This window comes from Pimephales promelas, chromosome 17, assembly GCF_988280905.1.
Source record: "Pimephales promelas chromosome 17, fPimPro1.hap1.1, whole genome shotgun sequence".
In the NCBI taxonomy this organism is placed as follows: Eukaryota; Metazoa; Chordata; class Actinopteri; order Cypriniformes; family Leuciscidae; genus Pimephales; species Pimephales promelas.
Genome location: NC_142785.1, coordinates 6,115,483 through 6,132,098, shown reverse-complemented (window position 1 = coordinate 6,132,098; position 16,616 = coordinate 6,115,483). Strand labels below are relative to the sequence as shown.

Genomic DNA, 16,616 nt, shown 5'->3' with positions numbered 1-16,616 from the left:
CCGGTCGGACCAAAATGAAGACATGATGCTGAAGCAGAATCAGTCTCTCTCACTGACCTCTTCTGAGTGTACTTTACTGTAACATTGAGGTTTTTACAGTAACCTTTTTGGCTTTTGTAGTTGGGTCGCTGTATTTTCACAGTATGCAAGTGGTGAATATACAGACATTCGATATGCCTACTATTAAACATTCAGTACAATACACTTGCAGTGGATACAGTAAAATAATTTATTCACCTTATTACTGTAAATTGTCATTATACTTTTTTTTTTTACATATTTGCAAAATGAGTTTATTTAGTTACAATATACTTTTTTTCAGTAACTGCATGCTTTGGATTCTGTGTTGTCCATTTTTTTATGTAGTGCTGTAGTGTTTATAATTTTGACTTGCTGTGTGTATGATCTGAGAGCATTGTTTGATTTTGAGCACAGGAAAAATGATTTTGAGGCAATTGTTTGAGGAAAATGTGGTTTTGTGTATAAGGTTTTGAGAAAGTGAGTGATGGTTTCAAGAAATGTGTTTTAGCAATTCAGAAAAACTGTAAAAATCCACGTACAGCATACAAACGCAACCAGAATTCTCCCGAGCCCTGTAATATCCCAATGACCTCTAATGACACCGTGACCTTCTAACCGGCGCCAACAACTGTCAAAATGAACTTTAACAGACTGTAAATGTGGGTAAAGTGCACTGCTGGTGGTCTGCCAGGGTGACACTGCTGGCTATTTACCCACAACTGATGCTGGATGGAACAGGACACGACCCTTCGCCCTTCTTCTGCTATAGCAAATGTGCAAAACCTAAACACTAAATACTCAATAACTGATTACAGTCTCACATTGCCAGACTAAAGCCCCGGTCACACCAAGAACGATAACTATAAAGATATAGTTCTGTAAATCGTTCTCAATATTAAAGAATAGCAGAGTTCACACCACAGCTATATCGATAACAGCACAGAGAAACGATATCGTTGGAATCACTTTCAGAAAGATTTTATCTAGCTGATGAATGACAGCCAATCAGAATCCATCCAGCTCGAACATTTAAAGTGACAGAGAAGCCGATCTCAGAACGATGCTAATATAGCTATCGTTATAGTAATCTTTCTTGGTGTGAAGAGGCCTTAAGTCTTTTAGTTAGTGTTTAAATGCATTGTATTTACATACATTACTATAACTATGTTGCACCATGTACTAAGATAGTAATTGTGATCTTTTCTTAACACCTCAGGTGCTTTTTGCTTTTAGGATTTCAATTCATTTGTTTTTGCTGCTGGTTGTGAAGTCCCCCACTAATACCCGTTGTTCGAGTCAACAAATCTAAAAAAGTCTGGCTATAAAAACAGCATCATGAGCATATGGAAAAAACATGGATATCTAGAAAAATAAAATTCTTTGTATCCTACATCCGGGACCCATGGATCTGGAACAGCTGCAAAAGAGTTGGAAAACATATTATGGTCACAGAAATACACTAGTGTTCAAAAGTTTGGGGTCAGTATGATTTCTTTGGAAGAAATTTGTACTTTTTTTCCTGCACGGATGCATTAATTTGATCAAAAGTTAAGGGCATTTATAATATTACAGACGATTGTTATCCTCTTTTGAACCTGATAACAAATGTGTCAATTCCCACAAAAATATTAAGCAGCACAAAAGATTTAAACATTAATAATAAGAAGAAATGTTACTTGAGCAGCAAATCAACATATTAGAATGATTTCTGAAGGATCATGTGACACTGAAGACCAATACATTTTAGCCTGAGGATAAGCAAGAGTTTTTTTTTTTTTAAACATTAAAAAATATATTACAGACCCTGGAACTTCTGAACACTGGTGTATAATAACTAAAGAAATATATAATAACTAGTAACTTTGGATATGGATAGTGTAGAGTGAGAAATATGCCTCCTTGTATGTTTCATGTAATTATGACAAATACAAAGATAATTTTTTGCTGGAGATGTGGATATGGGTGGAAATGGCAGTGACTCAATGGCAGTTTATGGAGCAGACGCTGTGCTAAATATTGAAGTCATTTGGTTGAGTCATTCGTTCGCCATTTCTGGTCAAGTGACCTGTGCTAAAAAAATCCAATTTTTAAGATATATGTATCCAAGTTTATATTCAAAGTTCAGTACCGCACAATAGTTTGTCTGGACACTAAGTGAATTATGTTTACATAGGAAATAGATTCTTATGAGGGAAAATCATGCTTGGGAGTTGCAAGGAGGCAAAAGCTATTGCATTTCACTGCACTGTACTCATACAAGTCAAACTAGTTGGATAAATCCTCTTCAAACAACCTGTCTCATAAGACTATTTTCACAGCCAAACAAACTAATATAGATTTATTGTTGTTTCTTTGTGTGCGTCTTATTTGGTGCACTGAAATGCAATTTACCAAAACCCTCAGACTGCTAGAATTTTGTACATCTACAACTAATACAACCAACATGACAGCATTTCCTCACCAATTCCTTTGACACAAGTTTCTGCTAATCTCTAATCCACTCATTGGGGGTGGCATTTCTTTCTCCCACTTCCTCCTCATCCTCCTCCTCCTCCTTCCTCGCTCCATCTTCCTCCTGTGTGTCCGAGGTCTAGTTGTGTTATGAGTGGACAACAGGGTGAACAGAAACCGGTGGGATCGTAGCACGACAGATGATGGCATACCAAAAAAAATAAAAAATGAAAAAGATTTATGAATTTGTGAAGAGTTGGTGTGGGAGGATCTCAAGGCTATTGATGTGAAATGAGATGAAAAGAAGCAGATTTTGTAGGTCGTAAGCATGTTTTTGAGAAATGTGTCAGTGGAACTGTGCTTTACGGTGTTTGTGAGATGACACGATCGAAAACGATGAGCCGTTACGTGTGTCTGTATGCGTCTGTAGGTTCTCCAACCTTAGTCTTGTGGCTCTGCTCCGTCCCCAAACCCCCACCCGAGGTGTGCAGCTCTTTTGACACCACACACAGAAATTCAGCCTGGTCCTCTGTTCCATAGCTGTAAGATGAGCCAATGTTCACCATCTTGAAAAGCAAAGAACAGCCAAGAAAGAGAGAGATTTCTTAATGACAAGCACTTGAGATTTGAGGAAAGGGGAGAGGGCCATGAAGGAAAACATCTAATGCCTAGTCAGCTGTACCAAAAACTTCTTCATAGCATTCATTAGAGATAATTTAGGGTGGTCAACTAGTCAAGTTGGCACGCTGATCGTGTCTTGTGCTTTATGGATGCATACTTTTTGTGTGAACCAATCATTTTGTGCAATATAGGATAATAGATACTTAGCCTGGATTTTTCTTTAAATGTTGAACTGGATTTATGTACGATATTGAAAGTTGCATTGAACTGAATTGTTACTCATGTCTTGCATTGTTTTTTAGTGTCTCACACCATGAGCATTACTGTCTAAATTGGTATTCACCCTAAACTGGTATTGGGATAGTTCACCCAAAAATCATTTACTCACCCTCATGTCATTTCAAACCTGTATGGCTTTCTTTCTTGTGTGGAGCATTTTTTTGTTGTGTGGAGCATTTTTTTGTGATAGATAGATAGATAGATAGATAGATAGATAGATAGATAGATAGATAGATAGATAGATAGATATGTCTATAAAATGGAAGTCAATAGGCACCAATGTTGTTTGGTTACCAATGTTCTTCAAAATATCTTCTTTTGTGTTTTTACAGAAGAATGAATACAGGTTTGGAATGAAATGAGCTATTGAACTATTCCTTTAAGAAACGTATCTTATTGGTGTAATGGTAACGTATCTTATTGGTCTTAATCATTCTTATTTTGTTAGAATATAGTTTTCCACTTTTCAAAATATCATTAGGGATGTGCAAAACTACATGCCGCCAAAGCTGGAATATCATATAGTAGAGCCCGACCGATAAAGGATTTTGAAGGCCGATACCAATACAAATATTTTTGGTTTTAAAATCCGATATTCCGATATATCGGCCGATGTTTTCTTTCTTTCTTTATTTATTTATTTTAAACTGGACATGATAGTCACAAATTTTGTCATGCTTATTTGAGTTAAGAGAACTGATGTTATTCAAGCAATGTATGTATCGTGCCCAACTCAACGAGGTTTGCCAACAGGAACGGTGTAGAGTGCCCTCTGGTGGACAAACTATACAACATTTCAAACTCATGACATGGTTCAAGCGTGTTTCGTCCGTTTTTATTTTATTTTTGAAATATGCATTTATTGGCCATTATAACTGCCGATACCGATAGTTTGGAAAATGCCTAATATCGGCCGATAATATCGGTCTGGCTATCATATAGTTTGTCATTTTTCAACAACGCATAATGATTAAGAGGTTTTGGTGCAACTGACCACGTAAAATCCAGATGGATGCACATGGCAAAAGTTTAATTTCACACTTTAGCTATGCTACTGGACTCTGAATCTGAGGGGAGAATTGAACACTGGGAAAATTAGGATCAGGGGAAGGGAAATCAACTCAGTGTCAGTCCAACCCACAGTCCAGAGCAGTCCGGGGCGGGGTTTTCGGCAGGCGCGCACGCTGACCTGCTCAAACTTCCAGCCGTCCGACATGGTGGACACCATCTGGGTCAGCTCCTCTTCCTGACACTGCAACACCCGATACACGTGCTTTGGTGGTACCTGCTGTGTGAGAGACAGAGGGAGAGGATGAAGACTGGTGAAGAGTAAAAAAAGAAATGTGGTGGGTAGTGGAGGAGAATAGCAAAAAAGGCAAGTATGGAAAGAAGAGCGAGAGTGGGTGGGAAACTGACGGCTGTTGCATAAGCACGCAAATATAGACACAAATGTACAGTAGAAACTGAGACGGACAGAAATATAGTGCGGAGAAGGTGATGAAGCTGAAAACTAATGGAAAAAAAAACAATGGCCTTTTATTTCCAAAAAATTAAGCAACATGGGAGGCATTGATAAAACACCCTGCTCATTACTTGTGTAGCCTTGGAGTCTCGCTCAAGAATCCTTTCTTTGATTAATTTAATCAGCGGTGTGATGTTGTAGAACTCTGCTTCCTCCAAGACACCTGACGGCACAGACACACTTCATTTTTACAATTTTTTCATACAGTTATGTGTTTTGACTAGATATGCACCGATATTGAAATGATAAATATTAAAAAATTCAACACCTAAAACTAAAAATTGTTGTAAATACTGTGAATAAAGGCAAGATTACATTTAACAGTGCTATTATATTAGTGTTTTTAAATATTAAATAAATGAAAAAACAATCTAAATGTAAAAATAGTGGAAATTACCATGTACAATAAAATATCGACTAATAAAAACAGACAAAAATAGAACTAAAAGTGTAATGCAAACAAATCCATTACAGTAAATTGTAATGTAGACATGCGTTTTCTGTAAAGCTGCATTGAAACAATATGTGTATTGTGAAAAGCGCTATACAAATAAATGTGAATTGAATTCAAAAGCATTAATACATACTACTATATGACATTAATAATACTAAAATAGCACAACTGAATAATATCGATAAATAAAAAATAAAAATCTCTAATACTGGGTGATAATCATATGGTACCAGTGCATCAATAGTTATGCGTTAATATTAAACTATATTATTATAATATTCAAATTATAGTATTAAAATTGTATTACCATAAATTTGAAAATGCATAGTCCGACAAGTGACAACAGTTCTGAGAATAAATGAACAGACCTTCTTCTGCCAACTCCTTGTTATAAACCAGCTTCCCATGTCGCAGATAGTTGAGTATGGGACCAAAATAGGTGGGATCTCGGTCAATCACATAAGCGCCAGTTTCATCCTACACAAACACATCACAGGTCTCTCAGTTTAATAATTAAATACAATGTGGTATTTACTTGTGTAAGTACAATATCATTAAATATGCAACATATAATAATATTTATTAATGATGTATATAATATTTTACCAATATTAGATGTAGTTACCTTGCTAATATTTAATAATGTGGCAACTATTCCCTATGCAAATGTGACTAACTCTGTGCTAAAGCTGTTTAACTGCAGTGCAGGATGCACTGAACAGCACATCACCTCAGGGAATAAAATGTGACTTGGCACAAGAGAGGATGAACATTAAAGGAAAGGGCATGCGGAAAGTGGCAGTGAGCAGAGGTCACATTAGCATGGCCACGGTCATTGTCCCAGAATGGCTAAGGGTCTCCTCTTTGCAATGAATTACCCTGGGCCTACGAGCTCAGCGCAGCTCTATCGAGACACGACCTACGGAGTAGGGAACCATATAAGCTACATCATACCCTAGTACAAAATGCCCTACAGAGAGCATTACACAACTGAGCCCAGGGCAAGAGCACTCAAAAGGCACAAAGAGGAATCAGAGAACAAGGGATTGCATAGAAGCACATCAGGGTGAAAGAGGTAAAAAGAAAGAGGAAGATGTTGGCATAAAAGAAGGCTCAAGAAGACTAAATAGCAGCACTGCGAGGTTATAAAAGCAGCACTATAAGAGAAAGCAGAGGGCATAAATGAGATAACACAGCAGATTCACAACAATGACTTGAATAACACACCTACTAGAGCCCGACCGATAAAGGATTTTGAAGCCCGATACGATACAAATATTTATTGGTTTTAAAATCCGATATATCGGCTGATATTTTTTAAAAATTATTATTTCAGAAACGCGCAACAAATTGTAAAACATACATTTTCAATATAACAGGCCAAGGAGAGATGATACGTGTCATTGCTATAACTGTCACGCGCTATTAAAGAAATACTTCAGTCACATTGTGAAAAGTTAAAAGGACTACACTATACTAGCTAATTCCGCTTTACTCTCGGCTTATTTAACAGCAGCAAAACTGGACATGATAGTCACAAATTGTGTCATGCTTATTTGAGTTAAGAGAACTGATGGGGATGTTCTTTTAATAATTATTTTTTTTTTGTTCTTTTAATTATTTAAGCAATGTATGTCTCGTGACGTGACCAACTCAACGAGTGTTGCCAACAGGGACTGTGTAGAGTGCCCTCTGGTGGACAAACTATACAACTCCAACACTCATGACATGGTTCAAGCGTGTTTCCTCCTTTTTTATTTTATTTTTTAAAATATTCATTTATCGGCCATTATAACTGCCGATACCGATAGTTTGAAAAATGCCTAATATCGGCCGATAATGGCCTGCCGATATATCGGTCTGCCTCTAACACCTACACAACAAGCTAGATTTGATTCATTTGTACAAACATTTCTTTGCACAATTTTGGTGATATTCTGCTGTATTCAGTAAATTCCATATGTGACTGCATTCGCATCACAGAAATCATAGGGCTCTACATGGTATTACGTTAAAAAAGTTATTTATGTGGGTAATTTATTGTTATGTTATAAAGTTATAACCATTAATAAGAATGTTTTTCAGTTAGTAGAGGTCCCCTCTAAAACTAGGGTTGAAGTTTTAATTGCTGTAAAGTGAAAACATGTGTGTTTGATATTATATCAAACCTATGGTTTTAACAAAAATACCACAGCAAAACAACTGGACTAATTTAAAACATTATTAAAGACTAGTTAACAGTAAATAACAAATAAGCAATAGCACAAATATATACAACTGGACAAAATTCAGAAACTGAAATCAAATGTAAAATAAGCATTTTCTTTTTATAAATACAATATTGTCAAGATATCAGTCAAGATCAGAGAGTCATTTTCTTTTTCTTTTGTTCTTTGATTAACAGTAATGACACAGACGGCGGCAGATTTATTAGGCTACTGTCACTTTCAACCTTTATGGAGGCTCCAATATACTGTTACAAATGCGTTTTTTCTTCTTCTTCTGTGTTTAGGAGGATATTTTGACATAATTTTGTGTGCATTTGTTAGTTCAAGCGCAAGAAGATGCGAAAGAGAACTCCATTTGGTATTCGTGCGCTAAATGAGATGTGGCTCTTAGTGCCGAATTGAGTTCTCTTTCGCATCTTCTTGAGCTTGAAAATCACATTAAAATGCACACACAGGAATCGATAATAGGAATCGAAATTTTAATAGTTTAAAGTATCGGACTACGGAATTGGAATCGAGTTTTAACTCCCAACCCTACTCCCACACTTTAAATAGTGCTCTTTGAGGCCATTTGGATATGCAACAATTGTATCAGCTACACACCGCCGGTATGACGGTACATATTGTATATAATCTGCAATCAGTAAAAAGCAAAGTAAATTCTGCAATCATTTTGGGACTAACAGATGGACAACATGGACATGAACAACATTAGACTGCAAACTAATTATCACATACAGAGTTGCAAAAAGCATTTACAAATATTTATTTCCATTAGCAGCACGAAATCTCACAGATAATAGTAGCACAGAAATTAATTTACGCATGATAAGCAAACACACACACACACGTAAACAAATCCCATTTTCGAACCAGTAAGTGCAGAAGACAGCCACACAGTTCACATGACTAGACTTGACAGCAGCAGGCATGACAACACCTGCGCATGACTCCTTCAGTGAGTCAGAAGAGACAAGCTGTTGTCCCGCTCGGGATTTCACAAGAACACGAGAACGAACACAGGGGATTTTACACACAATACTACTGTATATGCCTTAAACACACTGAATTCAAATCAAACAAGTTCGTTATCTGTTCACACTCATCTTGCGTTAACGTTTAACTCAGCAGTTGCACAAGGAAGTGTAAGAACTACGTCCCGATAGGAAACTAACTGCATCCCATGGGAAATACCTGGTAGGCAAACAAAGAGCGTATTAATTTCAAAACAGAACCGCATAATAACCTGTGTCACATTAAGCATCACAGCAAGCAATAGGAAAGCCAAATTGACGATTTTTAACAGAACCAATTCTGGATCATGTTAAAAGCACAGTTTTTAGGGGATAGTTCACCCAAAAATTTAAATTCTATGAGTATTGGTAACCAAACAGTTTCGGTTCCCCTTGACGTCCATTGTATGGACCAAAAAAAAATTAAATAAAAATAAATAAACTATAGACGTCAATATGTATGAAACTGTTTGGCTACCAATATTCTTTAAACATATATATATATATATATATATATATATATATATATTAGGGCTGTGCAAAAATTAATTGCGATTAATCGCATCCAAAATAAAAGTCTGTGTTTACATAATATATTTGTGTGTGCTGTATATAATTATTTTGTCTATATAAATACAAACACATGCATGTATATATTTAAGAAAATGTGTTATTCATATATAAAATATTTATATTTATATAATATAGATTATGTATTTATATATATATATATATATATATATACAGAATTTAAGTGCAAATAATTCTTAAATATATACATACATGCATAGGTATTTATATATACAAAATAATTATATACAGCACGCACAAATATATTATGTAAACACAGACTTTTATTTTGGATGCGATTAATCGCAATTAATTTTTGCACAGCCCTAATATATATATATATATATATACACACCCAAACTCTTTTAAAGAGAAAAATGCATATGTAAACTAGCAATGAAGAACAGAGCAGTCCAGGAATAGAACAGAGAAGCCTCCATAGATATTTTAGTGCAGAGGGCTGGGAGTCGTCAAGGTGCCATGACTGTAATCTCATTAGAAGAGTGACATGAGCAGTGAAAGAGCACACAACACCACAGCGGCCCATAATAACTGAGCTGTGATGAGTGATCGTCTGTGCCTCGTCATTCACTGTGCGGAAGTGTGGAATAAAAGGAGGGAATTTAAGAGGATAGCTTGGGAGGGGGTGGATACTGTGAAGGCAGAGTACCATCTGTTAAATACTTTTTGTATGCCTTAAGATTAAAAGACACATACAACACGCATTTAAATTTATATCGGTAAATCTCACCATATTTAACCCAAAAACCAAAAGACAGAAATTGAGAAATTATACTTTCTTAAAGACAATGAAGCTTAAAAATATATATATTTCAGAAAAATTATTATTATTTGCATTTTTTCCAATAACTAACATTAAATTTGATATGATAACTAACTAACCATAAATTACGATACATTTAAAAAGAAACAGGCATTACTGTAAAGTGGGAAAAAAGCAAAAATGCATAAGGGTGAGGTCAGGGATTGGGACACTTTTGCTATTGAGAGGAATTGGAAAAGGTGTCCCAATCAACCTGAAATCACCATACTGTAAATTGTTACCATAGATGATGACCCATGAGAAGACATGGAACAATGTTAACTTAAAAACATAATTTGTATATGGCAAAAAAACAATACAATTCAAAATCATCCAGAGATTTCATATATTCCCCATCCATTGGCTTTTCTAATCACTGATTGTCATGCGTTTAAAATGTATACTAAAGGAGGTACCATATTGCAGGTGAGGTTGTAGGTATTATTGTCGGTCCCATTCTGCATGTGGTCATGTTACAAGTGTTTCTGTCAAGTGCTATTGGAAACACTAAAACAATTAGCCTATATTTGGCATCAAACTAGAATTACATGCAGTTTTATTAGATTTGGGCCTTCCAAGCAGACGCATAAAGACATCTGCCAACAGGAAATAATATGATATTTACCTTCGCTGCCAGAAGAAAACATTTTATTGAAGTGGGTCAGTGATAATAAGGCCCGCTTCACATAAGGGTTTGCATAAGGTGATATTTGCTCTGGTCCTGCCATGTGCTTTACATTCTGAAAAATCAGTTCTATAAGATATGGATGCTTTTCTTTGGAATACCTTAGGCTCATTTCCATTGGGTCATTTAACATGGAGTATCTTGTCTTATAACCAAATCAAAATGTATTTCTGCACAATAAAACAACAAATAGTTGACCACTATGCTGTCCAAAACTTTGCTTAAAAAACTGTTTAGACAATGATGAGAGTATCAATAAAAATAATAAAAAACACTTATAGCCTAATAATAAAAAAAGCTTCATTATTTACATCCAAGGTATGACTTCACGAGCTGCAATACATTTAGGATGTACAGTACTGTACTGATGACCCCATCAAGAGGACTTCCCTCTACACAAAATCAGCTTCAGGAGTATCACATTATGTCATAAATTGAATCATGCAGTAAAATTTGACTGGCTAATAATAACTGCGATATGCACAAACACTAGGGGTCCTGCATTAATAATCAACAACGTAGCACGCGCACATCCATCTGACTGAAGACCCCCGTCGCATCATTAATACACTTCAGCGCCCTAGTCATGCATTAACCTCACTCCCTGCTGCCTTACCGTGTCCGAATGCAAGTCTTGCTGCTGGCACAGTCGGTACAGAAATGAAGTCTGTTCCTTTAGCAGCGTTTGTCGTGTTGTTAGAAACACCGTCCCACCGACGTTCAGACGGACCCATTTGCCGTTACTGCCTCCGGTGGTATTCACAGCTGAACCGTTTCCTATGATATTTTCAGAGCCACTGGATTCAACAGCTGTAGCCGTGGCTGTTGTGGCACCTTCGCTTCCCTCGTTGTCTTTGTTGTTGTTATTGTTGTTGTTATTATTGTTTAGATTGCCGTGTGTTGTTGCTGCTGAAAGGGATCCCGTTTCCGGTAAAGCCTGGGGCGCCGCCGTGTTTCCTTTGTCCTCCGTTGCCATTAGGGTGCACTACACTGAGGCTGGTCTGATGCGGACTGTCGGTGCGGCTCGGATGCTATGCTGTTCGGGTGCCGTTCTTCTATCTCCCACGGTGAAGCAAGCGGCGTGCTACTGTTTTTTTTCCCTGTGTCATAGAAGTAGAATAAGCGCGGCAGTTGATTGGCTCGTATCCTGCGTTGTGTTCGCCCCGCCCACTTACCAGTTGATGCTCTTTTGACGCAGAAACCAGTGCAGAATCAGAATCTAGGATGAGGAATGCATTTAGCCATTTTTAATTCTGCATTCTTAAAAATATTTAAGATTCTAGGACCTTAGTTAAATTTGTGACTTGCCCTTCGGTACATTTTCATTATTTTGATAACATGATTATTATCAGGTTTTACACAAACTTAGTTCAGCTCGAGTGGGACAAATCCAATATTATATTTTGTAACGAGCCTCAGCCTATAACAAAATATTTAAAATAATACTTATAACGTTTATGCCTTTTTTAATGTTTTCCCATCATTTTTTACCATGTGGGTAGCTAGGCTATATATAACTAACAACATTTCACTGATAAAATATCACATCTAATTATGATGTAGATTCAAACTGTAAATTTAACATCTATTCAGCCTGTAACAAGGTATTCAGCTTGCGAGGACTTTAAGAAAACAGATTTATTATTATTATTTTTTTTGATCAATTATTTATTTATTTTCTTACAATCATCATTTACACACTGGAGAGGGAAACAGTGAAAATGAAAAAGAAAACAAATTTATATAAATAATATTAAAATAATACTAGTTCATAGTTCAAATAAATTAAAATGATATAAACAATATTAAAATAATATTAAAGTACTCTCATAATTAAAAAAAATGAATACAATTATTTGAATAAAATATATTTCTTTTTTATTCATTGCTAACTTTGTTCAAGCCTACTCAGTTTATTTTTTTATTTTATTTTATTTCATTTTTTTACTACCGGCTGTTGAATGTTTGATTATGATTGGTTGACGGACATTCTAATTTGTGCTTTTTGGTAATATGTATCACTCATGACAGTATAGGCTTTGTCATGAACACAGATCTCATATTAGACAAGTTAGTAAAGCAACTTTTATTGCATAAACAAGTATTATGCATTTAATCTCACAAAAAGTATTGTGCGGTTAAAACGTACCTAATGACTTTGTAAAGCTACCTATAAATATCTGATGCAAAGTTGATTAAATAATTTTCGAGTCTTGCATCTGTTTAAACACTGTAGCAGACTGTCGACCTCTGGAACCAAAAAGAAGTGGCTGAATAGTGATGAATGAGAAGTTGTAGGTCTGAGGGAACCCCTGATGAGCTGTCCGATTGAAACAACTCCAAGAGAAAGGTGGTAGACCATCCTGAGTAGTGGGTCTGTTCACAGATTTGGCCAGAAACATCTGGACCATGTGGTAATCTGTTACCTAAATGGATTGGATGCAGCCTCCATTAGAATCGGATTTATGCTGGCTTTTATTTAAAGGAGAATATATTTTGCCCCTTTTTACAAGATGTAATATAAGTCTCATGTGTCAGAATGTGTCTGTGAAGTTTCAGCTCAAAATATCCCACAGATTATTTACTGTACCATGTTGTAAATGCCCATTTGGAAGGGAAAAAAAATGCAGTTTTTGTGCATGTATCTTTAAATGCAAATGACCTGCTACTCCCTGCTTTTCAGAAGAGGGCGGAGCCTTTACAGCTTGTCCCTTGGATACTCTGGCAAAAACGAAAACATTAATTTGGTTTTGATAATCATCTCTATCGCAGTCACGCTCATGTGACATTGCAGTTCTTTATCATTTAAAGCCATTTTAGTCTAAACTTCTGATTTCCATTTTCTGAATGCACAGGTTGTCAAAAACACACACAGTTTACAAACACAGTCATTTATGTCTGTGGACGTAAACAGCAAGTAAAGAAATTGCATGTGTATATTAGATATTATTAGATACATGTGTTAAAGTGAAATATACAGGACCAGGATTGGGTGGATTTTTACCATTATAGTGTGGTTGTGTACACTGCCGACACACATGTTCAATGTAAAAGTGAATTTTACATATAGGTCCCCTTTACTAGCAACACATATATGACTTATTTCTCTACCGTATCATAACATCCCCCTGGAATAGGTCGTTGGAGCCTCAGATCATTACGGCAGCAGATGGATTTGCAAGGTTGCTTCTTTGAATATGGGTCTTTTCTGTAATCTGCATGACAAGTGCTACTGTTCATCAAAGAAATGAGATTATAAAGACACACAGATTAGTTTGAAGAAACATTTTTGAAAACTTTCCAAAGAGAGATCCTAAACTCACCATTATATCTCATATTGTATTTCAAGGTGTCCAGATTAGTGACTATTCCCTGATCCCTGCAGAAAATCTTATGTCGATAGAGGTCTTCTATCTTCACCATGCTTTTTCCACATCGCACCATAACCACTCATTCTGTAAATGTATGAGTGGAAAGGTATGTTGTAGGATGCCCAATAACTTATTGAGACGATTTATAAAGCATGTTCAATCTTGTTCAATTTAACCTTTAAATCTTCAGTGTTTCCAACCTTACATCCTCTCAAATTAATTTCCATTGGACTGATCATAAGGATTTCCTTATTATAAAAATACTCCTAACCATGACGCAGCACTTGTGACTGATCTGAAGATGCCACCAAACCAGGAATCTGCTCCACAAACGTCAGACTCCATTCATCAATCTGCTTTCCAAGTGAAACTCTTTTCAGGTCCACCACCATACACTGGTTATTGTAGGTCCCTGATAAAAATAATCAATAAAAATTTCAAGACCTAAAGTAGGTAGACCTCTCATGGGTTTGGCTGTTCCAGTATATCTATTTTGGGAAGTGAAATCTTAAAGAGTCCATCAATCATTTACTCACCATCATGTCATTAAAAATATGTTCCTAGGCCATGTGTCAAAGCATTTTTAGCCAGATGACAATGCCAAGCTCTTCTGAAGTGCACTTATGAGCGCTTCGGTGGCACATCGTTTTTTTTTTTGTTTTTTTTTCTCAGTTGAAGCGTTTTGGTTGCAATGATCTGATTTCACAGATAGTTTGTCTCTGAAAATAAAATTTAAACACAATCTGAACTACTTGCTCTGATCATTGTTTTGGATGTTTTTTTTTTCTGTTGTGCTTGTGGTTGTCTGTTGTCGTTGTAAAAGCAGGATTTGACGGTTGGGTGCAGTGTTGGGGAAAGATATACTTTAAAAATGCATTACTTACAATTTTGAATTACTCGCTTTAAAAGTATACTGGTAATTGTCACTTTTTACTTTTTAAGGAAAGTAATGTGTTATGTTACATTTGTGTTACTTTTTCTCACCTGGGCTGGGCTTGTTTTTTCTTTTTTAACAAAAAAAGTTTTATTTTTGGGCAAATGTAAAGATCCTTTCACAGCAAAATTTAAATAATCAGGCTGAAGGAAATGCAAATTCACGCATGCACGGAACTCAAACAAACCTTTCAGCCATTCTGGATCACAGATGAATAGAATCAGATTAATAGAATTTTTGTTTATGGTTTAACTGAATCATTAAAGGTCAGCGGCAAGAACATTGGTCTATAAAGTGAGATTAAATGCATAACAATGTTTGTTTTATTTGTTTTATTTAACACATTTAATTTTTGGAGGTTGTGCGTAATTGTTGGTAAGTATAGTATAGGTATAGTATAGTTTGAAATCATTTTGTATATTTTAAAGAGAAGTTTCTTTGAGAGGAAATCTTAAAGGGCACCAATTATGCCCCTTTTTATAAGATGTAATATTGGTCTCGGGTGTCCCCAGAATGTATTTGTGAAGTTTCAGCTCAAAATACCCCACAGTTAATTTATTATAACCATTTGAAAATGTCATTTTGGGACCTGCTTAAAAATGAGCTGTTTCGGGGGGGTATACCACCTTAAATGCAAATGAGCTGCATATCCCCGCCCTGCCTTTGGATGAGGGCGTCACTTGATACGTATAGCAGTCGGTACTGAGAGAGTGAGAGAAACCGCTGTTTTGAATGTCATTCAGCCGTACGTTTGAATCGGAATATATAAATAGTACGAAGAGACTCCGGCAGAATAAACACAGATGAGAATGGACCAGTACGTCTCGGTATGGTTATTTGACTTTTTTGGTGGCAAGATGGCGCCGGTGTTGGCTGGCCGTCTGTTGCCCTCTTTGACTTTGCCATTGGCATGTGTTGTTTTTCTACTTATTTCCCTTATCATCACAAATTGTAACTCCATCCTGTTGTATGACCGCCAAACACTGCTTAACATTCGTAGTGTGGTTATGGACTCTACTAAAGGTGATGTTACTGGATATAGAGCGTTCCCATTGCCATTTCCGACCAACCTTCCAGTACACCTGACTTGCCTAAAAAAAGCGCCGGAGGAGGCGCGGCAAACGGGGAGGCTTCGCTGTTCATCAAAGAGCTGTATCGGCTCGGGAGAATAGTGCAAGGTGCCAATTCTACTCGTTGGGAGGCCAGGTCCATGGACACGTTGCAGGAAGGCGTTTTTCCGAGGCTCAGCTCCAGCAGCCTCGCGCGATTATCCCTGTTATTATTTCCACGCGTCATCAGAGGACGAAACATCGTCTCCACCGTGGCGGATCTAATCTCCGCGACCTTCGACCACTGTGCCGAGCAACGCAAGCGGTAAGTGACTCATCTGTACTGAAGATAGCCCTTATTAACACACGGTCGCTGATAAACAAAACTTTCATTTTAAACGACCTTTTTACTGCACAAGCTCTGGACTTCCTTTGTGTTACTGAGACATGGATTAAACCTGGCGAATCAAGCTCGCTTGCTGAACTTTTACCTCAGGATTGTAACTTTCTAAATACCCCGCGCTCATCTGGCCGCGGCGGGGGGCTTGCGACTGTCTTCAAAAACACTTTTCCGTGCCGATCCTTATCCACAGAC

General features: G+C 36.7%; 2 protein-coding genes across 4 annotated transcripts; both read right to left on the bottom strand.

Moving 5' to 3' along the window:
* Positions 1-210: 210 nt before the first annotated feature.
* kctd17 (potassium channel tetramerization domain containing 17) lies at positions 211-11,809 on the bottom strand. Of its 3 annotated transcripts, none has more exons than XM_039685383.2 (7): positions 11,284-11,809; positions 5,717-5,825; positions 4,966-5,057; positions 4,514-4,660; positions 2,913-3,038; positions 2,483-2,611; positions 211-1,438 (listed from the first exon to the last, which is right to left on the bottom strand). In XM_039685383.2, exons 1-6 carry the CDS (start codon positions 11,641-11,643, stop codon positions 2,507-2,509), a joined length of 939 nt encoding a protein of 312 aa, XP_039541317.1. In that variant the 5' UTR covers positions 11,644-11,809; the 3' UTR covers positions 211-1,438; positions 2,483-2,506. The 3 variants fall into 3 exon arrangements, with proteins under 3 accessions (XP_039541317.1, XP_039541320.1, XP_039541322.1); XM_039685386.2 differs by having other exon boundaries at positions 4,562-4,660; positions 11,284-11,806; XM_039685388.2 differs by lacking the exon at positions 2,483-2,611 and having other exon boundaries at positions 11,284-11,808.
* Positions 11,810-12,785: 976 nt separating this feature from the next.
* Positions 12,786-16,283, bottom strand: plbd1b (phospholipase B domain containing 1b). Its single transcript, XM_089122486.1, is given in 8 exon segments — positions 12,786-12,888; positions 12,890-12,910; positions 12,912-13,093; positions 13,779-13,882; positions 13,991-14,079; positions 14,081-14,167; positions 14,303-14,450; positions 16,043-16,283. Coding segments are annotated over 8 exon segments (975 nt in total).
* Between the last annotated feature and the right edge of the window lie 333 nt (positions 16,284-16,616).